Source organism: Ruditapes philippinarum, unplaced genomic scaffold (assembly GCF_026571515.1).
Source record: "Ruditapes philippinarum isolate M1 unplaced genomic scaffold, ASM2657151v2 ctg918_1_1_1_1, whole genome shotgun sequence".
NCBI lineage: Eukaryota > Metazoa > Mollusca > Bivalvia > Venerida > Veneridae > Ruditapes > Ruditapes philippinarum.
Genome location: NW_026863899.1, coordinates 70,973 through 96,261, shown reverse-complemented (window position 1 = coordinate 96,261; position 25,289 = coordinate 70,973). Strand labels below are relative to the sequence as shown.

Genomic DNA, 25,289 nt, shown 5'->3' with positions numbered 1-25,289 from the left:
TATTAACGGTTAACCTGGGGGCATTTTTGCCAAAGTACGCTTTTAAAAAAATTTCTATATTGGACTTATTCTACTTGTAATAGAAAATGTATTGTGATGGGTTGCAAGAAAAAAAGAAGATTTAAATTGAGCAGCCGACAATTCTGACACTGGCAAGACTGTATATTTGCAAGCCTTTTCTTAACAGCTGAATTTATTAAATTCAATTTTCAAGCTCCCATTATTTTAGAACTATCAATCTGGGTATATCAAGACTGACATTTCTAAAGTTAGTCAGATCCGGTTCAGTTTCTTTAAAATGGTAAAAATCATTTCGGCTCCAGTATTAAAGGTGCAGTGTTGTAAACAGTAGTCATATGTACAAATAAACTCATTCAAAATTTAAACAAATTCTATTATACAGTTTCCAATCTGCCTCTGTTCATGTAATTGTAGCATGTTCCTTTAAAGCTGCACGCCTCCAGATGAATCAAAACCTTTCAAGAAAATCAAACTTGAGAAAAAGTACTTTGATTTATAAGAACAGTAAAAAAAGTTCAAGGTATGTGAAGTTGGCTTGTACATTGTATTTCTCACCATATTTCTAATGAGTTACTTACGCAGTAATGGCTATTTTTGCATATTTTGACCTCTTCTTTTTGCTGATTTACATGGGTTGTCAGTGCTGTATCCAACATGAATATAATTTCCTTTGTTCACTTAACAATATTTTAAAACATTTTCAAAATTTTCATAAAAATTTGCATGAATCTGGAAACATGCTGCTTTAAACTTTATCATATAAGCGTGGTATCCTAGTCAAGCTTTACGTTATAGACGCGTCATTTCCGATGACGACACTTTTAAGCAGACTTAAGATACGTTGAATAGCTATTTTACTGATAGAAATTATCCTGAATCTATTATTCTTAACTTAAAGGTAGTCCTAAAATGATGCTCTTAAAGTACTAGTTCAATAATACCTTTTATTGTATGCTTTAATGCATTTCCTGGGTAATATTGGTGAAATCTGAAATCTAGTTTAGACCTAAAAGTGGTTCATAAACTCCATCCACCAAAGTAATGGTATTAAAGTTTGGGGTAGGGGATCTGAAGCCTAATTTTAAATCCATATGCAAATAGAACAATTTATTTCGTTACAGTTCATTTTTACTCTCAATGTAAATTGTTTATTTTTATATACTGAATGGCATTTTAGATTTTAAAAAAATTGAAGTTCTGGTGTTAAATAAACCCAGTAAGTATTTGTGTAAATTAAAATGTACACTTGAAAATTTAATGGCATCTAAAAGTGTAAAATGTTTTGTGGGAGGAAGTATAGTTAAACAGAACTTAAATATCTAAGCAATATAATTAGACAGTTAAAAAACTGTCCTGTTCATTTAATTTTAGAACTATTTTTCACATTGTATTTTATTGTCAAAGAATTATCCTTTACATTTTAATTTAGAATTATCCTTACAAGTTAATTTAAGAAAGGCAAGAACTATCCTTTACGTTTTATTTAAGAACGGCCAATGAGATTCCCAGATTTCAGTTCGTAATTTTAAAATGGCCAATAAAAGTCTTTTATATTTTGTTCTTCAAAACATTTCAGTGTAATTTGACGCTTTGTCGGTTTTTCAATAAGCTAAACTATTCTGTTAATAACGATTAATAAAAAATAAATAAAATATAAAGGAAATCCTTCTTTTGTACTATAAGAGTTTGCTTTCCATTCCGAGACTAAACTTGAGTTTGAGAGGGGCGGAATAATAAACAAATCTACATGTAAAAACAAATATTTTTATTCATTTTTTCACATTTTGTTATCAAATCGGTAATGTTGTACAAATTCATCTCAATATAAGGTATATTTAATGAGGGGAACAATCAAATGTCGCCATAGCATTGACGATGTCAAAAAGAAAATTTACATATTAATGCAAAGTTTGCGCGCGCAGCGCTGTTTTTTAATGTTCTATAAATAGATTTATTGTGGCATAGTATATAATATATGCACAATTTTATAAAATGGTCGAAGAAATTAATAAATCAGCTCTTGTTCATAAATGCTTCCTAGATAATGCATTTTCTTTATAAATTAAAAAAAATAGCATAAAAAAAGTTTTAATTTCAAAAGCTCCTTATGCCATGAATTACTTTAAAACTGTAAACAAAAAGAATTTATTGATATGATATCATATGCACGTTATTTTAATGATATATTGATTGTAATAAAATTGATATCAATTATAATATTCAATATATCAATAAATGTCATTGATATCCAATCAAAAAACTGTACACTTTTTTTCTAACGTGTTAAAAAGTAATTGATATCAAAAGTTTACAACGATTTCTCAATTCAACATAACATGGTACAAACATGTACCACGTGATCTTGTTTTGTGAAAAAAGCAAAAGTTTGATATCAGCAAAAAGGATTGAAATATATTTTTTGCATTTCTATATACAGTTCTTTTTTCATGTAAAAGTGAATCGTTTGTAATTAGAAAAAAAATAATCTTCGTTATTGCGTGGTATCCGTATAAATATGCATATCCGAAAGCATGTAAACTTGTGATGTTAGAAAATATTTCAAAATGAATAAACAATAAAGGTATTAATTAAAACATCATCTTTTAGTGTAATCTCATTTCTTTTGATAGCACCACTTGATCACGTGACTTTATGTACAAACTTTGCAAGCACAATCGCATCAGAAAACATATGAAAAATATCTGACGTTGCACTAAACTTGGTTATGGCCGGCAATCGATGTCCATTTCATCTGTTACGGCAAAGTGAGATAACTCCATATATATGTAATGGCACATTTTTATAAAAAATATTATCTCCCCTCGTTTTAAAGAACAAATATGGCGAAATATATGAAAATTGGTACTTTTTGTTCATCCATATACATATATAATGATTTTAAGGCACACTAGTTCATAAATGATATGTGATATTTATTTCGCATATGCTCCAAAAATTCCCATTGAAACACTATGTTCCCGTGCTTTATATCTGAGAGCCGCGATACTCGTGCTTCTTAGTTCCGTATTTTCACGCGGATCAATATCCTGCGGGCTAACGCTGGTCATTGGTGACGGTGACTGCGCATGTACCGGATATGCTGCAAGCGGGTTTCCGGCGTGTGAAAGGCTCATGAAGTTTGGCATGTGCTGATTTGGCGCCATACAATTGTTGTCGGGCATTTGATAGGGATTGTGACCGGCATTTGTCCATGACAGCTGTTGCATCTGAAACAGAAAAATAAAAGACTGTAAGTTATCGAAAATAGCATATCAATTAAGATATCTTCTGTGTATGAACGACATCGTCGATCATTTGTATTTAATAGGAATATAAATGCATCTTACAACAGCGGCTTAATTAGTAAAACATTATATCGGAAATAATGACCTGCCAATCTTGTTTTCCACATATTGTAATAAACATTTTTTATATATAATGTTTTTTACAAAAATCTTTTTGTTTTTGCTGCTGCTCTCTGCATAGATGTTTTAGACTGACAAAAGAGGAGAGTTTTTACACTTATCATTTTCTAAAGATGATGACAGAGTACCCATAATCTAAAATTAGAAAAAGCTAATAGAATGTACAATGAATCCCCAAAATGACACATAAACAACGACTCAAACTCATTAAATTACCTGGGAGTAAGCGTCATGTCTTGGGGATATGGACATGTCGTAGCCCGGCATGCCCGGGGGCATCGTCCTCATTGTCTGGAATTGACCATACCTCTCCCTCTTCCTCCACTTGGCCCGTCGGTTTTGGAACCAAACCTGGAACAATAGCAATAATAGATTTTAATAAATGAATGAATAAGATATTAATTATCCGCAAAAAAAAATATTGTCGGGGCAAAAAAACGGATTAAATTCAAAATTCAGGAAATAAGATAAAAATCTATTTTCTTATTTGTCCTTTGAATTTTTTATTACAGGTTCGTGTCTCAACCACTTTAGATATTTTAAATAAAATCTTTTCATTTCCTTGTGTTTTGTTTTGTAGAAAATTTAATTTGTTGCTGTTGTTGTTGTTCCTGCTGCTGTTGTTGTTGGACAACGCATGTAAAATTAAGTAATATTTCCTATTGTTCCTTTATACATAGGAGCCCTATTTTTTACCTATTAAAAATTCATTAGCAATATTTATTTTTTTTTTATTTTGAAAAAGAAGGAATATATTGCATCTTCATAACTGATTAAATAAGAACCAGGGAATAAACCTATATTGGATTACTTGATTGATAGAATGTTATTTTTAATTTTACGATGTGATGGATGAGGCATATGCGAAGTTATCGATAATACTACTGAAAATTTCAGTTCAATATTTCGCAATCTTGTTTGCTTAAATAATTCAAGTGTTCTAAATTTCTTAAGAATGCTTCACTAATTATAGTTTCACAATCATTTGACGTGGCGCGCTCACATTTCCTTTTATATAAAAAAAGAAACAATACTAATTCCTTGTGAATTAGTCTTGCTTTCCGAGGCACTATGATTCATTATATGTAATAAATGAAAGGGAAAAAAACTTATGCAGGAATTGAAAGTTTGTCGGCCGTCATCAGACAAAAATAACTCCGCCCATTTTGCAAATTAGATTTGCCTTAATTATGAATTATACCAATGTTTAATGAAACTTTACCCCCGTACAAAAACTTCAGGTATCAGACATAGTCTTTGGCTTAGTTTTTTGTAATCATATATAATCAGTTTTCATTCCTTAAAGCTCGCATGGAGTTGTATGATATACTTTGATGTGCTTCGTGCGCACGTGCAAAATATACATATGACACGCCCTCCAAATTATATCTAGTCATTAATGAAATTAAAAGGGAGGAAAATCTACGTTCGTCGGAGACAGATTAGATTCTGTTGGAATATAAACTCATTCTTAAAAGACGTTATTGCAAAATGAATAATTAAGGCGGGAAAAAATCGTACACTCAAATCTATCTTTAGACAATTTTATGTCAAAATAAAAGACTATAAAGGGCAAGTTTTGATATGCATACAATGTTTTGAAGGTTGGTGTAATTACAAACAACAATTCAAACAAGCTTTTATCGAGTCATACGTCCTCAAAGATGTGAACCATCACATTCTCGACTGTATCAAATGAAACCAAATGAAACTATGACTTTTTTATGAATCTAAGGTGGGCATCGAAGGCCACCGTGGCTATCTTGTTGGGTTTTTCTTTTTATTTCTATCATAATTGTTATTTATTTATTTATTTATTCATTTATTCATCCATTCAATTCCTTTCTTTTCTTTTGTTGTTGTTGTTGTTGTTGTTGTTGTTGTTGTTGTTGTTGTTGTTGTTGTTTTCCTACTTATACAAAACTTGTTGTAATCGGAATTTTTAAAACCAAATTCTGCCAAATATCATAAATGAACTTGTTAATAGAAACTGTTGCTATCAGGTTAAGTATTAAATTTCTTTTAAATTCTTGTATTTATTTAAAATTAATTCCAAATAACAACACAGTACTCTGTTTTGAAGTTTAACTGTTGCACCTTTCTACTTGCATCCGTTTACTATTTAGAAATCAATAAAATACAAAAATAGTTAAAGTATTCATTTTAGTTTTAGTACTTCTCTCAATTAAAAAGATCTCACGCTTTGAAAAAAAACTAAACTAAAGGTTTCAATAAAATATAATTTGTTTGTTTAATTTTAAAAACGCTGTGTCTTTTTCGCGTCTTTATTTGATGTCGCATTTTGATATTATATAATTAACAAAAATGAGCAAGCATGGTGTTCTTTATTCAAAATAAATAATTTCTAGAGGTACGTTTATCAAATGTTCTTGATATACAACAAATTGGACTCGTGACTTTTGGCGATGAATGTTGCTTTTTTCCAAATCCTCCTTTCTAAACGTACTTTAAAAATTACTCTTCATGAATGCCTTAACAAAAATAATGTATATTTTCAACAACGGAACAAACATCAAAGAATTAAACGCCCATATTTCATCATCTTGGACAGGTGACCATTGTCTATTATGTTATTCCTGATCAAAGGAAATTTATGTAACGTTTTTCCTTAACCACTTAAATCGGTCGCCATTCTCTTAAACAGCTGTTTGGAAACTATGAAAAAGTGGGTACTTCCCTCAAGCGTTGGACACTTCAAACTAATAATTGAACAACGAGGGTATGTAGAGAGTCCCCTCTTACGTGAATAATTTTTGTTCGAATACCATTCTACGTAATATTCAAAAATACATGTTTTTGTCTCGTGCATTGAGTGGAAGTTTTGAAGAAGTTAAGATGGCGGCTTGGAATCATGGCGCGTATCTTAACATGCGTTGTCAATCAAATGGAAGAGGTAAACTTATCTAAAATTGATTAGTTTTTATATATGTATTATTCATCATATCTAGAATGCTTCAAAAACGTTTTACTGATTTTCTACTGAAAAAGTTGATTATAGATAAAATTTCACAATATTTGGGCGGATATCGTCTTTTGCGCATGCGCAAAAATTAATGAACTGAAATTTATTAAGAATAGAAAGTATTTTCTATTTCTTATTTTTCTTTATTTTCAAACAGTTTAAATATCTTTATGCAGGCTGGAAAAAGAAACCTCTTGACTTTTTTTATTTGCACCGTTCTCAACTGTGAAACGAGTTCTCAGATTTTTTTTCCTGTGAAAGAATTAATTCAAAGTATTTCCGTGTAATTGAAATCTGTGCTTAAATTAAGAACATATACAATTTTATCTCGAAGTTTATTCTCATTACGCTTCTCGATATCATATCCGTATCACAATCATCATTTCGCGATTTGGCATTATCTCATGTTTTAATTACCTCCCTTGAATAGCTACATGACAATATAGCGGGGTATTATGTCAGACGATAATGTAAATGGCGATCGGGTTTCAAGTAATACAAACAAAACCACATTCTCCCAAAGAGATCTGACATCAGTGAATATTTAGGAATCTGTCAGCCTCCATCAAACGCTTGCTTTTTGTCAGTCTCCACCAAAAGCTTGCTTCCGTAGGCAGCTAGCAGACAAGATGTCTGACGGGTTACATAGTGTCCACCTTCAAAACCAAGAACACGTCACCTTGGGGCATTTTTGGCTCTAACATAAACATTTCTTTTAGAAATTTCTCAGAAAAAGTTTGAAATTGTAAACGCTGTGAAACAAGTCAATTTCGGACGTTAGAACAAATACAGTTTCTTGCGCATGCGCTTTGTGCCACTTAAATCGTGACTTAATTCCATAGATGATTCATTTCCATTTATATAATATTTATGTTCTTAATTAATTATTTTTCAGATTATATTAATAGCAACAAAATCAAAGTTTTAATAAATTGTGTTCCCTCTCATTTGACATTTCATCAAGAAAATAAAAATATTATTTATTTCTCAAAATAATTTGAAACAAGACTAGAGTATTTCTGATATGTCAGTCTGCTGGTCCGATTTATTATATTATATTTTTTACTTAAATTGTCGTTGTTGTTGTTAACAAAATATTTATTTAAAAAAAATAACAGCAGATTAGTTTCTTTCACATAAAACGCTATGTACATTATTATGAATTATCAAACAGTATTTTCACTATCATTTTATAGCATTTTGATGTTTTTTATGTACCAATATGAACCATTCAGTCGCAAGCAAAAATACCCGCATTTATATTCGCTAATTATTGTGAAATTCTCATTTCTTTGATAAGTATGATAAAATAGTTCTACATTTTCATAAGACACGCCCCTTTCTTTAATAATCAACATGTAACTCCGCCCACTCCGTCAAACTGGCGACTTGCAACATCCAGAGCAGGCGCGCGAGTGCGCTAAAACACGTTAATAAAACGATGACTGCTATAACATCAGTGTAATGATTTATCTATGTTGTAAGCGAGTAGTTTTGCTTCTTTTCCTGTCGCTTAAATTAATGAAGAAAATGACGAGCCAGAAACCCATGTTTTAACAGTAAAAGGATTCACTTTTGTTTTAAAACGTTTATTCGGTTATTAATAAAGTATCTCTTTTATGTGTTCTATTTGAAATATTTTAAATTCTAAATGCTGAAAGTTCATTTTAAACCATTTCCAGCAATACATTTATTTATTTTTTAACGAGGAATGCAACAGTCTGGTTATAGTACATGCATCATTACCCAATTGTCGTGGGTTCGAGCCATACTAGGTCACGACCATGTTCCCTCACGGTGCACCATGAATGGTTACTTAAATGAAGCGGACTCGAGAATGGTTTGAATTTCTTTTGTGCCATAATTTACAGTGACAACATATTAAGCTCTTGCTGAAAAATAATGTGTTACCGAGTCCCTTTTAATAACACAGTAACGCAATTACCTTGACAAAATATAAACTGCATGTACATTGTCTTAAGCCAAACGTAACAAATTGTTTAGGGATACATTATTTCAGGGCGCACATATTTGATAATTCATAAGTTCTTACAAAGAAATAGTGCAATCATTTTAAATTACATGTAAACTGTTCCGTTGTTGTTTCTTCAACAATAGTAACGACAAAATAATTGAAACATGTGTATCTTGCTTGAATGACATTGAAGACGAATGTCATTTCGTTTTTTCGGTAATTTGTGCTTATTCTCTTTTTATCGTAAACAATTTGCTTCGTTTTTAGGAAAACGACTTCATATTCAAAACATGTGCATTGTGCGTGTTTAGTGACATTGAAGAAGAATACCATTCATAAATTTTAAATTATGTACCGTGTGAGCCTTTTATCTTAAATATTTAAATAAATCAATTAACCTCTTTGCACGTATTTTATGGGCCATAAAAACTCAACAGAAACAATTAAATTCACTTGAAACACTAAGAAAATAAGCATTGTGCTAATGTATTTATTTGTGTATCAATTTCATCTGAAGTGATTTAATAAAAATCTTTTTTAGAGAACTTTTTTATGACATAACTTATCGTCAGTCTAACGTTTGGGCTTTCCTTTTCTATTAACTTTTCAGGTTTTTGTTGTTGTTGTTTTTTTAGTAAAAAACTCATTAAAGCCGCAAGTTCTTAAATATCATCTTCTATAAGTATTATTGATTCTAACAAAGCATTACAAACATTATTTCGTATAATTAAGAGAGAAAAAACATATTTAAGTCAAACATGCATATAACCACACAAATTACTGGGGTGCACGGTGATTTAAAGTAAATTTTTGTCTTAATACATTATTGCGACAGGGGGTAAATATATATTCGATAATAATAAGATATTTATATCTACCTATTCATAAAGTGTGGGGTAAAAAGATTACTGCGGGAAGGCTGATAAATGTATTTTAATGTAATTTTCCCAGCAGTCTGTCTTTTAAGAACTAACAGGTATGATTACGGAGTGATTTAAATTTTTACATTAATATTCCTGGAAACATCTCCACTAAGATTTTTTTGCAGTATCTATCATCCAAAGTAATGTCATATAAATTTTTACTGGTATTAGAAATGCAAGCATCAGTGTAAAAAAAACTCTCAAGTTTACAGACGTTGTATTTTTACCATGTTCAGATACAAGCATAAGTAAATTTTGTATTGTATTCAAGTATTTATTTTTGTTTTCTTCTTCGGGTATCGACAGCTTTAAAAAATTCAGATGGTCAATCGCACGTGATCCGAATTTAATCAAATATCAAGAATACTTAAACGAATTGGTTTTATTGCAGTGGTCGCTGTCTAATAAGCGTCCGGGTGATTTTTTTTTTTTACGTCATTTTCATTTTGCATGTTACATAACAACTTAGAAAAAATGAGTAATTACTCAGTATTCCTTTACCATACAAGGTTTAAAGAAAAGAAAATACGTTCAGCATGCTGTCTAGTAAAACTACAGTACATATGTTGGTACTTGAAATTGCATTTGAAGATTTCTGTGAAGATTTTTTTTTCTTCATAATTTTCCAAAAAGCATTCAAAAAACATATTTCCTCTAAAAATATCTGCACTGTTGGTGCTCTGCTAAGTTACCGTTGTGTACATAAAACCATTACGTCTCAGCATGGTACCCGTGTTTTATCGCCGCATAAAACATAGATTTCAATTTAAACATAAAGGAAAGTGTTTTAAATATATTAAACAAGGAGACAATTTCTACTTATGAAGACGTAAAACTCTATTTGTGGTCTACAACACTTTCTTTTGATCGTTGCAGCCAAAATGTGATTGTAAAGAAGAAAAATGGTTTAAAATTTTCGCGAAAAAAATTTGATCCGTTCAAAAAAATCAGGCTGAAATCAGCATGTGACCTATAAAAACCCCCTTTGGTACCGTCGGGGCTAAGATTTTTAAAGAAAAGTATGGGAAAATTTCAAAAATATGAAAAATAATATGTTTGAAAGTGTTCTTTTGAAAAAAGAACTATCAGAACCACGAGCGCCATCTGTCGGTTGTTTTGAACATTAAAAAATATCATTTAATTGTAGAAAGTATAATTTAGCTTAAACATGTATATGAATTATATCTATTTTAAAATCACATTACATTTTCAATGTAGAAAATCTTTTTGCGTTAAATTTTGACATTTCATTGATAAACACTTAATTCTTAAAAATTCATTCTTGTTCACTTTCATTGGAATTTAATTGAGACAATAAAAACAATGACTGTTCAATTTCTCATTTTAAAATAAGATTTATTCTTTTCGCATTTTAATATGTAATAAGATTGTCCCTTTTCGTTCTTTAAAAAAATGATTGATCTATGGTAAATGGCAACTTTGCCAAACTAAAATAAGCCCGGACAAAAATGTTTCGTCAACAGTAATATCTGCATATTTCGACATGTTGTCAATATTTTCTATGGATTTCAGATGCCTATACATCAAAGCTAGACTAAATTTGTCCACTTAACAATCATTTTTACGGTTTTAAACTTTTTTCATCATTTTCACACACAAAAAAACGGCGTGGTACCAGAAAGCTGTTGTGCTTTTAAGTAAATTGTTTTACAAATTCGCGCTCATACCCTATTACATTAACAAACTAATTCGTACTTTTAAATAGTAAAACTATTCGTGCACAAACATTCTCGAACACAGCTTAAATAGCTCAAGAATTTATTGACAGTTTCTGTCTATCTCATCCTCTTTATGCCGTATTCCCGCTTAATATACCATAAAATCACCGAGAAACCCTGTAATCTTTATTAAATATCAAAGTTCTCTTAAAGATAAATAATTCTTGCATATTGAAATAATTGAATTACTGCAGAAACGCGGAATATTATTATTTATAAAATCTTCGGTCAATCCGCATGAGAAAAAAACGCCTCGTAATCGAACTAGATTAGGCTAGATTAGCTATTAGATTGTTGTTCTGGTAATTATGAAGATTCTGCTTTTCTGTTGTTGTTGTTGTTGTTGTTGTTTTCTCTTTCCTGATGGTTTGTACTCGTATGTGCTTAAGAAAATTAAAGTAACAAGTTCTTTCCGTAAAATTATGGTCAGTAAAACCGAATTTCTGCCCCGATATCATCTTAACAAGGCCACCACTTCTTATCACCTATTCCTTTAATCTAATTAGTAACACTTTTTTTAGGTGTTCGCTATCTTTTAAACGGAAAATTCAAATAAGAAATTGCAATAAAAAGGTTTCAAAAACGTTATAGATTCATAGGCAAAATGTAACAGATAGCTTAAGCTTTCGTAGCACTCTACGTAATAACTATAAAACACGCTTATTCATATTTCGTAGCTCGTTAATTCACTTTTAAACGCAACAGCAATAGCGTAATATATATTAATTGCTTAATAACTGGCCCCGGGTATTATCCAACGTCTTTGAAAACTAACTTCTCCCTACTTCATAAAAAACATTATTCGTGGCGGGGAATTATTAAAGTTGTAAATTGTCAAAATGCATAAGATCTGATATATAACGTAGACTCAGTGGAGACCTTAAGACTGAATTTCATGATTTTATTTCAGTTTGTAATATTTTTCCGTTGAACTTTTTTCGGGTTCCTTCCGTGCAATACATTCAGTAGATTGATTTGTACTTAGTGAATATCATGAATGTGTGATTCTTACGCATGACTGGAGTTTTGAAAGGCACTTGTGTACATTTGAAGTTTTGCAGTGACCCGACTTCTCCGAAATACTCGGGAAATGATGATGCGGGAACGGTATGGTATAGATTTTTGATAACAGTTCCTGTCTCCTATATGTTTTGTAAATCTTATTTCATTGCATGTAACTGATTTCAAGATTGCTGACGTAATCTAGATGATGTAGACTTTCATTTATTTTATATGTTTTATACTGATTTATATCTGCACATTTTATATCATTTTAAATGATTTATAATTTGTTTTCTTATTACGGCTTCTGTGTATAAATTCTGATGTTACGAGATTTACTTCCCTTGTCGAAATTGGTAAACATTTAAGGGGCCATAACTCAATATTTATTTCTATTAAAGACACTGAATGGCGCTTAGCAAAACAAACAGGTCATATATTTAATTATTTAAAAAGTCAAATTAGTGAACATGTGTGATATAAGTAGATCATCAATTTCATAAGGTGTTGTTTTGTTGTTTTTTATCAACCTACATGTGGGTGACTATCATTGACAGAATAATGAGAAATGTAAATAATGAAGTTCAATTTTCAACAATATTCCTAAAAAGTAGTTGTTTACAACTAATCGAACTTTACCTGCTTTACTCATTAATCCTATTAATCTTGAGACCGATATTTATTGGTCAATATGTGATTTATAATAAGGTGCACGTTTGTAACAACGATTCTAATTGGACATCTATTACGTTAATATCATTGAGCAAAATGACGATTTTTGTTTAAATTTTCAATTCTAAACAAATAAAGTAACTGCACATAATTGTAAATTAGGTATTAATGCTATTTATAGGTTATATAGCTGTATATATAAACGATGTTTGGTATATAACCATCTCGTGACTGCTCTGGTCATATAAGCTTATTAATATATCAGTTTAAACTGGGTCATATGACCTTTCAAATATTTACAACTAATATTATAGTACTGCTCGTTTGCAACTTCACTTTTCATTGTACAACCGTAACGTTTATATAGTTTTAAAATATACGGTTGCTGTCAATTTATGAAGATTGCATTTTTACTCTAAAAAGGGAAGTTTCTGTATTATAAATTCATTATAAAGATTCCTGACAGGTTATATAAACAGTTGTTTTCAATATAACACTAACCTGGCGGCTCGGGTCATATCTCTAAACAACCGTTTATATTGGGCCATATAACCTGTCAAAAAAATCTTTATTTCTAATAACATATATACATATACAAGTTGCATTCATGTACACGTCATAATAAGTAGGACATATTTTAATAGTCACTCGTGTATATAAATAAAAATGTATCAATTATAATTAATTGTTATTATGAAAAGTGCACAATTGCCTTAAGTCAATTAATAATTCAGATTAATTACAAAAGATAAAAGAAACACTGGCAAAACACAGCGTCGGTATGAAATTCTACCTCAAGCACTACTTGAAAAACTGATGCGTTCTTCTTTAGTATACAATAAAACGAAAATAAAACAAACGTAAAAAATATAATAACGACGTTAAATCATATGCGATGATATAAATACTTAGAATGTTTGTACCGGATTATTCAATTATTTTTTTAAGAAAGCATATGTAGCTTAAAGAGATGACAGATTCAAACAGAAGTTTGAGTTGATATTCGCCATTAAAACATTTGCGGACTGTTTCCCTTTTTAGTGGTTGGTTTTGAAAATCATCTTTTAATGGCTCGTGAAACTCGTGCATTAACGAGAGCATAAAAACAAAGCATATAAACTTCACAAGAGTTCAATGTAATTAATTGTTATTAGTGCTTATTATATGTAAGTAGATTATATAATGGAACCGATTAAGCTTTTAGGCATTTTTCCACCGAAAAGTGTTACATAAGACAGTGTCAAGTTATTAACATAAATATGGTTTATAGTTATATGCATGTATATTTACATATTTAATTTTTTGTAATATCTAGCTCTCTTAAAGAAAGTGGCAGCCATTTCGTTGGTTGGGGATGAGTGGGGATGGGGGTCATTATTCAATATATATTCCAGTGATTTACAAAATATTAAAAAATAAGCAAAGACAGAATGATGATTTAGGTAAATTGTCGAATTCCTTTACATATGTGAAGTAAACCATTATTTTACCGCCTATATTTAAGAAGTTCTTAAAAAGTTAAAATAAGACCATAGAATTCTATCTTATCTTCAACATATAAAATATTGGGAATGTCCTTTAAAATGGCGACCAGGCCAAGTTAATAAATCTTTAACATTATTATAATTAGAGTCGTGCTAAGGTCAATATGCATTACGTCATTAATCTCATTTCGTATTAAAACATAAGACGGATCTTTTACTCTATTTAAATATATACAATTATTTTTTTTCGTATTGATTTTGTTCAAAAAAATTGTTTGCTGAAGACCGATGCTAGTATATGAAGCAATAAAATTACGCAAATTTATTATAATAAACATATTATAATATGTGTAATATTAAGATATGGCGAATAAATATTTTTTTTATAAAGTATTACAAATTTATATCGTTCTGCATAACATGAGAGTCAATGGTCATAAGATTATTGCATATTGTATGATTATGAAATTTATTTTTGTGTACTGTTTAATTTTCTAAATGCTTGAGAATTATTTTTGTTTTATTTCTTGTATGTTTCCTTATTTCTATACGGCCAACAAAATAGTGCTATTATTGCGTTCATCAGTCGCTTTTCGTTCCATCACAAAATGTTGAATTACATGTATTAGCATTTGTAACAATTGTAAGAAAAATGTTTTATGCCATTCCTTCAATTAAGGTCAGATGCTACAAAAAATAATTCAACGTGTCTGTATAAGATTATATTAATTAAAAAGCTGATTTGGTGATATTTAAAACGATATGAAATAGCTAATGTTCTTACCTGGACTCGAGCTTCTGTCAGGTTACATCTGAGCGCGAGCTGCTCACGTGCGTAAACATCCGGGTAATGCGTCTTTTGGAACACTCTTTCCATTTCTTCTAACTGAAAACTAGTAAAGGTTGTCCTGTTTCTTCTCTTTTTCTTTTTTGCATCACTTTCTTCATTGCTATCCTCATTGTCATCCCTTTTACAATCATCTCCGATGGAAAGACGATCACTTGAAACGTTTGGAGAATCGGCTGAAGATTTCGATTTGTCGTCTGCTTTTTGACTTTTAGATTCCCGCACAGCTGAGTCCCGCTCGCGGAGAATCTCCGCTTCAAGACTGTCAATTTTTGTCGGTGACTGCGTGACATCATTCTGCATTCCTTTAGCTTTCATTTCAGTAATTTCTGTAAAAGAATTATACTCTTTACTCGCATTACATACAACGCTCATGACGTAATTATAAGCAGACGGCAACTTTCTCCCTCGACTTATCTTTTCATCGAATTTTTAAGATATAGTCTGATTGCCGGTTATTACATTTAAACATATGATCACATATTAACAATAACACACACGATCTATTTACCGTCGCCACACTGGCAGACGAATTACTAAAGTCATTTTTCAAATCAAGGCCCCCACAACAACCAAACGTCAAGACAAGAAAATTCACAAATTAGCATTTTAAGTAATCCGTCAAGAATAATCGAGCGTTCGTTGAAACAGACTGGAGCATGCACTGACTCTAGAATCCAAGAAATGTGTTCGACGGCGAATTTACATTTAGCACTCGGGTTTTTGGTGTTCTAGTGTTTCGAGATCCATTTGCACACGTTCCGATTAATTAAGAAGCGGCTGGGTCAATTTTAACAATACCAAAGTGAGGCTTTTCAAATAAAGTCTACTATACGGACAAGGGAATAAAGTGCGGCCCAGGACGATTGGATATCCTACGGTTAGGCTTGAAATACATACAGAAAGTTGTTGTTGGTTTGCCAAAAATCACAGCTTGGCACAGAAGACGTTTCTACTGATGTTGATTAAACAAATAACAGTAGAAAATAGTTAATTGACTTAATTAACGAACGGTCAGGTCAAGTTTTCGTTACCGAGGCATTTTTTCGTGTACATGTGTTGCGCAGGAGTGGACAAAGCCGCGTAACCAAATAACAATGTAATTGCGTTTCATGAGAAATAACCTTGCTTCTACACCGACGTTCATCATAAGATAATGAATAACTAATGTTCAATAGTTTTAAAATCCATAACCATTTATACAAATAAAAGTAAACCCATTTATACAAGTTATAACAAGTATAAGACATATCTCATTTAGTCATTTATAACTTAAAAAAATAACCCACGTATAAATAAAACGAACGAATTTACAATATATAAATACATAAAAAGATTGTTCATATTCGTAAATTAAACCATCGATACAAATTAAAATATAAAGTTTAATTTAACCATTTTTTTTCAAGGCGAATTAATTTTTTATATAATATTTGAGCTTGTATTTTTACACATCCGTGTGCAAATTTTCCGGATATTATACTATTAGTAGTTTAGTATATTATGTTTAATAACAGAACTGAACATATTTATTAACTGTAAGGAACTAAACTTATGCTCCTCTTTGAACAAACATGTTTTTACAAACGTCAATATATGAATATTTATATAAAATACAAGTTTTAAAAGTGTCCGTTGTGAAAAAACTACGCATTGTACTTCAAAATTCACAATAAAATTATACAAGTAGAGAATGAGCAATAAATTGTTTAAACTATACATTGCATGAATACTTATTGAAGTTATAATGCATGGAATAATTTCCTTTTAGTTTGACAATTTACAAAATGTTCACATTTTTGTCAAAAATATTTTGGAATGTTTTGTTTTCTCATGTCATTTTCATTTTTACTACGTATTAACGCAAAATGGTATTCATCGTCAATATCCCTGTTGAATTCACATATTTGACAAAGTGCTTCATTCCTTTCAGAATGGAAAAAAATAATAATTGATGATGATGATGATATGATGATGATATGATGGTGATGATGTTAATGGTGAAGAAAAAGAAAAAAGAAGATGATGATGGATAAGGTTCTTTTATCAGATAAGATTATATTACGAGATTAGGTTAAAGGCGAAATTTTCATATCTTTTCTAAATAATTATTAATGTTTTACTGTATTGTGATTAAAATTATTAAAGTCTCTGTTTTATTAATTTTCCTTTTGCTTATCACATTAATAACGATCTCACTGCGACAAATTATATCTTATTTTCTTCTGAAGTGTATGCTTCTATAAGAAATTTAGTCGTACAAAGAATGACTGGAATCACGAATCTATCCAACCTAACGTTATATTAAATTTGTTGTTGTAATTTTTCTTAACCAAAGACTTCTGTAAGATTTTTATCGTATCTTTTTTGTCTAAATACGTTTTTACTAAATTCTCTTCAGAAAATTCTTCAAGTGGGAGCAAAAAATAATAAATTATGTGTATAAATTGAAAATTGTTCCATTGAAATAAAAGAAACGTTTTCTGAATTTTTAACTTAATATTATCTTTAGGTCATTTTTCTTTTCAGACGAACCTATTGAGTATCCCTTGGATGCTTGAATGCGCCACGTCAACAAGGACATTTTATACTCAAGCGTCAATACTATTTACAAATTAAAATTTAATTGGTCAGCTAAAAATAAATGTATCAGAAATCGTCCAATTAGAATATCCGATACTCGAGAAGGATATTCATAATTAAAAGTCAAGACTGTTAAAATAACAATATTTTTGTCAATTTTATATAAATGTAAATCGACCAATCAGAACCTCGGGTACAAGAGTGCGCAAACACAAGATGCAAGACTACTAAAGTATCAATATTTTCATTGATCAGTTTCAAAATAAATATATTGAGCGTCGTCCAATCATAATAGCAGATGCTTGAGTGCGCATGCTCCAAAAAGGGACGTAAATTCTCAATCATTATTACACTTCGACCAAACGTTTTAGAAATATCTTATAGCATATGTCTTCAAGTTAGCACACTGTAAAAATATACTCCTTAGAAACAGATCTTCATAATACCCATAAAAACCAACGTAATGGAATATCTAAATGAATTCTTGAGGACTTGAGAAGGAATTGAGAACAAGTACGTGGTAGAAATGTCATTGGATACTTTAAAAGATTGGCTTTTTGATAAATGAAGCCAAAGGTTATGGTTACACTGCATACATTATACATAAAGTAATCGAAAATGTTCAAGAATTTTTATAACCGCCTCAATCATTTTTTGTTTGTTGTATTCCATTTTTTGAACATCTATAGAAGTGCCGCTCTTACGTCGGCGCCCATGATTTTAAGTGTTTCAGAGACCAAACGAAAGTAGATACACGTCGACCTAAATCAAACTTGAAGATTTTTCTTCTTCGTTCACAAAGGATAGTCTTAAATAACGAGAAAACAACTTAAAATATCTATGTTCATACAAACTTTGTTCTGTATAAGCGTTGCAATTTCTTAATATGTTTGTGTGCTTATTTATGCTTCACAAAGTTTCACTTTTTTCAGATCTTATACATGAATTTTGTCGTCACTATAACAGTGTTAAAGATATATGAGACCCTGGCCAATAGAAAGTAAACTTACTAGAAAGTAAAATTCTTCTCGTGTAGCTAGATTATTAAAATAATAATAAAATAAAATAATTTAAAACAATGTCTCTCAAGGGAAGCTCTTTGGCATCTTCTTTGCATCAATATTCCAATCAGGGGGGTTAGATAGTCCTGAAAAGGTTCGAAATGAAGCATTGCAAACAACAAGTGGTATGCCTGTAATGATATTTGAATTCACAACTGATGTATTTTATCATGTTCTCTTCCTTCCTATAGTAAGCTTGGTTCATACTTACCATGATGTAATTTTAGTTTCGGACGCTATTCTAACTGATGACATTCATAGCACGCGAATGATATAAAACTATAGTATATTCCTCAAATAAAATGTGTTTTCTTTTAGAAAGCTGAAGGCAGCTGAAAATCCTTATGGGGCCAGTGCAAATCAAGTCCCGTGCCGTAGACCATGGTCTGCACTGTTCGCTGTTCATTCAGTTCTCTTTTTTTTTTTGAAATCCCCTACAATTATGAATGGTTCAGTCCAGATTGACAGACGGACAAGTACATTAATGATAGGTAGCGTTGTAAGGGTTAAAACAGTAATAAAAGAGTTTTCTTCATACAACCTTTTAAAAGATCGATGGTATAATATACCCCCATAAACACCTACCCAGCCGGTTAATAAGTTGCTTATTGCATGCTATTTCGTGTTCTAATGACAACAGCTTATTTATAGTATAATCGGTATAACACAAATATCAATTTAGCGAGGCTCTTGTCTGGATGCAAACATGATTTTCTTTCAATTACTGGCCATTATCTTCGGAGGGCAAAAGAGCTACGACGATGTATGCTATAAACAATAGCTAATAAGTAATAATTTCTACTAATCAAGCAAGACAAGATGTTTTTGTAAATCGATTAAGACAAGATCGGCATTTTGAGAATGGGATGAAAATCGAGTCGTTCTATCAAGAATGTCATTATAATAATGGTCTGATACAGGATGCATAACTAATTATTTTTATATGGAATATAGGGGGGAAAGAAGAAAAGGTATGCACATTCGAATATGTAATATTTTAGGGCAACAATAGCCTACCACACAAAAACCCAGTTCAAGAATCGGTTTTCAAAATCTGGTCATTCATATAACTTGAAAATTCTATATAAAATTATCTTTCTCAAATTTAATTAGCCGTCTAATTATTAGTAGAAAGATAACCAACTTTGCAGATTTCTAAAGGATCTGTTGACATATGATTGTAAGCATTGCAAGACATACTATATTAGTATTTGAATATTTTGTTAGGGAACGTTTTATTCTCTTTTCTTATGTTATCAATGCACATTAAATAACAGAGACGCTCAGGATATGATTTAAGAATAGGAAAATAGCATAGTTGCACTGCTATGGATATTTCATAGTATTTTGCATGTGCTAGAGACATTAGGTCACGTGTAAATTCTTAGGTCTCGTTTTAATTCTTAGGTCTTTTGTAAATTCTTAGGTCTCGTTTTAATTCTTAGGTCTTTTGTTAATTATTTGGTCTTGTGTTAATTCTTAGAGCAGAAAATACATGATTGTGTCAGTCTACTACAAAAGGAACAAACAAGCATTTTGATAAATGTATCATAGAAATTTAATAACAACGAGTGAAAAATACAACGTTAAAATAAAACGAAAAGCACCGGAATACCTCGATTAATATAGGAGGAGAACATGGCGACCTGGTGATTTTGGAAAACCCGGCAATAAACATATTTATGGCTTCCCTAAAACATGTTAAACGCCCTATGCTCGCTGTGGTAGCTAAAAATGTTTCAACTGTTCTTCATTAATGTATTCTATTTTTTGAATGTTTGTTTTGTTGTTGTTGTTGTTGCTGTTGTTGATTTCAAAAAGTATGTTATGCGCTGGAATATTTTTGTGAATATCTACCGAAAGGTTTATTTTCGTATGTAGATTTTGAAATTTGTTTTCATATGTTTGTAACAATAACTTGGAAATTAATGCGTAGAGCGTTTATAAAATGTTATTAAATTCGTTTTGAGTTACCCAAAGACTGTCTTGAAGGCTATTGGCTATCTTACTTATATCGGTAAGCGATTTACCGATGAACCTTCCCCGTTCCCGGCTTTAAACTTTGTTTTTTTAAATGCATAAATTTGTTTTTAAAATGCCAAAATAAAATAAAAATCTTTCAGTAGTCCCTTAAATATGAAATATCTACCTCGACTTCAATTGGCCAGTTTTGGCGGGAAAACTTAATGTACAGTTTGCACGTTATATCGTCTTAATGAAATAAAATAACATATTTATCAAACAACCTCTCGGCCTTACAAAATCATCATTTGTATGGGAGTCTACAATACTTGTAAAAATTAGTATATTAGTGTATATATATGAGACAATCCGTGCTTTGATCAGTTCTAACATATTTTCATTGCATTTATTTTATTCACTTATATCAACACTCGAATCTTAATTAATAGGCGGCATAAAAACAAGATATTATTAACGATATTATTTAAGAAACACTTGCATGACAAGCGCGAGGACGTTATGTTAATACTGGAAGTCTTTATTCTCATTAATTCATTATATAACCTTTGCGTTATTTCTCACTTTTTATAGCATTTTGTCCATCGAACTTTTTCGATTAATATACTTTAAACAAAGTACATTATTAGTTAGAATTAATGAAGCAGAAATGCATTTACAATGATCTACACCGTTTGACCAATTGCTAATATAAAATTTTGCCATCTGAGACTAAGAATGTCAAAACTACGGCAGTGATATACAAATTTATATCTTTCACTGACTATTTGTCCGTAGTATAATATTGTGATAATATAATAAACTTATATCACACAGGTTCGAAGCATGACACCGATTTTAAGAGACAAGTCAATACCTTGACGAAGGGGGTGGTTGGGTGGGATAATCATTGACTCTGGATAAAAAACACTGCTATAAAAGTATAAAAGACGGAACAAACCTTTCATGTTTTCTTGCATTCTTCTATATCCAAGGATGTCATCAATGGAATGGTGGTTGTACGCACCCTGGTCAGAAAGAGTTCTATCCGAGCATAGGTCATCTCTTGTTTTCATAGCGTCGAGCGGAAGTCGCAAACCGCCGTAAGAATCAAACATTGCACGCTCCGCTTTAATAAAGTCAGTGGACATCTCCAGTTTTTTTTTATAATTAAGTTCAAGTCCTTTATTCACAAATAATAATTCAAACAAATTTTTATAATTCTATTGCAAAGTTCACGTCGTTTCTATTACAGTGTTATCGATAACTTCCACGGAACGTTTCAAATTAAAATTTACGTTCAATGCCGATAGATCCTATTAGCTTATTACTGGAATAAATCCACAATTATTTGATAACTAACTGTCAATTTTACTTCAGAAACCGAATGCGTATAATCAGCCGTGGTTCAACTAATCAACGTGAAAATCAACATGCAAATTGAATTAACTCCATATTATGCAGACGATTTATACAAGTTTAGCGCCATGTGGTTAGAACGCTGGAGGTTGTAGTCAGACGATAAGCCCCGCCTCCAAGTAGCAGACGATAGTTCCTACAGGTAGATCGCGACTGTCACAAACCGGCCGGAAATCTCAAAATGCATCTGCAGCATCCGCCGAGACAGTAATCTGTCAAACATACCCACTTATCTTTCACTTGACACCTATGTGTTTACATGCTGAAATAGTTCTATATTCCCTTTTTTATATCGAACGGAACTTTTATGAACTTTATTATTTTCACCCAGCAAAAATATATTACTTCATTTTCAAGATCCGCCTGTTTATGCCTTCCGTAGAATCTTGGAGCCAATTTGAAGTTATTTTCCATAAAACGGGGAAAAATGCTTCCCTAGTTAGCGACGGTATCATATGTTTTTGATCCTGCAAAATAATGAAATTAATAAGGTTTTATGGCAGTTTAGTCCTCCTAAAGGGCTCTGAATTTTGGGTTCACTTGTATTTATTAGAAAGTGTGCTTTACAAGAGTGCTGTTTAAGGATTAAAGTAATAAAACTCTCGATAGGTGCAGAGATTAAAGAGCATTTAGGGGGGATACTTTCATGTCGTCGAATAACCATGGAAAATATGTGATACATCGTAGTTTGTACCTACCAGAAAATTGGTTCAAATTTTTATGGCCGAATAAAAGTGATCTTTTATAATTATATAATTTAAGTGGAATCATGATAGAAAGGTATATAATTATTTTTGTTTCGCTGCCTTTTTGTGGTCGTTGTTTGTAACTATATTTAGAGGAATGGGTCATTGGGCTATTTTTTTGGAAATATTAAAAGACTCAATCTTTTATTCTCAAATTTGTTTTCGCCTTCTTTTTTCTTCTTCCTGTTGTTGATGATGATGATTTTGATGATGACGTTTTTTTCCGGTTACTGGTGATGTTGGTGTTGGTTTTGTTCGTGTTGTTGTTGATGATGATAATGATGTTGTTGATGATGGTGATTTTAATTTGGTAGATATTCATTTTCAGTCGTCTTTTTTTTAATGTACTAGGGGTTAATTTGTTTGCTCCCAGCTTCATATATTCACAGATTTACTTTCAATATAATTATATTAAGCTCCATAATATATAAAAAATAGACAAGGAAAGTAAAAATAACGCGGAAGTGTTTGTTCATTGAATGCATTGGAGGTTCTTTTATTTTCTGATTCCCTTGCTCACATTTGATAAAGGTATAGATAATTTCATTTAGATTTAAACAAAACATATTACAATATCTGTCTAACTCTTACTGTTTTATTCTTTATAAAAATTGAGTTAATAATAATACACCTAAATGCTTAACTAAGGAGAATTTTCTTCTAATTTCGCACGAAAATTTCATGGTTATGCGTTACGTTACATTTTTAAGCACGAGAAACGCATGCTATTAGTATTTTTTGATAAACTTCTATAATCTCCGCCTCCCAGAAATAAAAAAAGTTAATACAGTTCTTCCAATATCTAATTTACCAGTCAAGAGGCTCCCTTCAGAAGTAAATAAAACATAAGATTTTATATCTTATCCCCAGCGTGAAATGAATATCAGTTTGTTCGTAGCCTGCGGTGAAATGCACAGAAACGGGTTTGTGAAATTCTTCCAGAATCGCCCGCTGTTTTAATTTCTGTCGGGTCGTCGGAATACTTCAAAAGGTCGCATTTTATTATGTGAAGAAATATGCGAGAATCCGCTGTTGATATGTCGTTTCTATCAAAATGAAATTAAGAGAATTATGTTCCAGATATAAAGAAGAAGTTGAGGTATTATATGTCTTGGCAAAAGTTTGGTTACGGTTTAGTCACCCTCAAATCCAAATATCTCTAATGCAGAAAGAAAGAAAAAAACGTTTTATATGGTGTCCTGTTTGGGCCAGTTAAAATATCGCCAATTGCATGACATGCGAGATTTTGAATAAATCTCTTGTATTGGTTGCCCTTTTCATTGTTTTATCTCGTAACATGCTGAAGTTCTTGGATGGACCTTTTCCAGCTACCTTTTATTATTAATTTTTGGCCATGAATATTGTGGATATGGCAATTTCAAGTCCGTCAATCCAGACCAGATTGCACTCCTTACTATCACTTTCCGGCAGGCAAAATGGTTAAAGGCCCATAATGCCTCAGAAATGATTTCTTCAAAATATTTTCAACTTTGGTTTACTTTAATAGTATCCAAAAAGATACTCATTGATCAATCACCGGCATCTTTTTCGTCTGTTGCTTGTTGAAAAGATGATAATGATGGTGATGATAATGATGATGATGACATGATGACGGTGCCGTGAAGGTGTTGATGACGATTGTAAATGATAAATATTGTGAAAGTACGATGCAAGTTTTTTTTTATTTTAATTCGGTTTGAATCCGTTTGATTAAATTACGTTTTATATAACCAGTCAACAACTTCGGCATTAAAATATAGTTAAAATTAATTAAAACTGCATTTCATGAAACCAGTTGTTTATCCCAGTCTGTATCATTAAAAAAATAAACTAAAAAAAAACTTCTTTAGATTTACGAGAAAAGTAATTATCTAGCGGGATTTGCATGGTGTTAAAATCTAATTTCATAAATCACACTTGATTCTTAACGAATAATTTTTTTCCTCTCAAACAGTTTAATCGAGTAGCAACAGCATATCCGTACGAAAATCGTAGGAAAATCTTTTAAAATGTTGTAAAACTGTTGATCTATATTTAATTATCATTTGAAACTGTTCTTTTAAATGTTTAATAGCTGATCGGAGAGCTAGATTACGTAACATCTTGGTGCTCGTATGCCGTAACACATTTATTAGGCGTCACTTAAACCTATTGCTGGTTTACAGAAAATCTATTTGAGAACCTGGTTTGATCTCATTTACGTTATCAGCGGGAAGGATTTCCAGAGAATTATGATATTCTGATGCACGTGTTAAACGCAAAGATTGTTCCCGTGCATTATTTTTTTAATGTACTGAATAAGTAATTCATAATGGCGATTTCTCTAATTATTCCGAACATTTGCAAAAGTGGTCATTTCTTCATCCGTTACCTTTTCAAAGAACAGAAGTTTTCGCTTTATCTTAAAATCGCGTTTGGGAATTCGAGTCTTAAGATTAAACTAAATAGTT

At 31.1% G+C, this 25,289-nt stretch overlaps 1 protein-coding gene across 1 annotated transcript; it reads right to left on the bottom strand.

The window, feature by feature from the left end:
- Positions 1-1,794: 1,794 nt before the first annotated feature.
- Positions 1,795-22,140, bottom strand: LOC132723738 (ALX homeobox protein 1-like). Its single transcript, XM_060708504.1, has 4 exons — positions 21,636-22,140; positions 15,009-15,400; positions 3,663-3,797; positions 1,795-3,248 (listed from the first exon to the last, which is right to left on the bottom strand). The coding sequence occupies exons 1-4, from the start codon at positions 21,823-21,825 to the stop codon at positions 2,955-2,957; spliced, it is 1,011 nt and encodes a 336-aa protein (XP_060564487.1). The 5' UTR covers positions 21,826-22,140; the 3' UTR covers positions 1,795-2,954.
- Between the last annotated feature and the right edge of the window lie 3,149 nt (positions 22,141-25,289).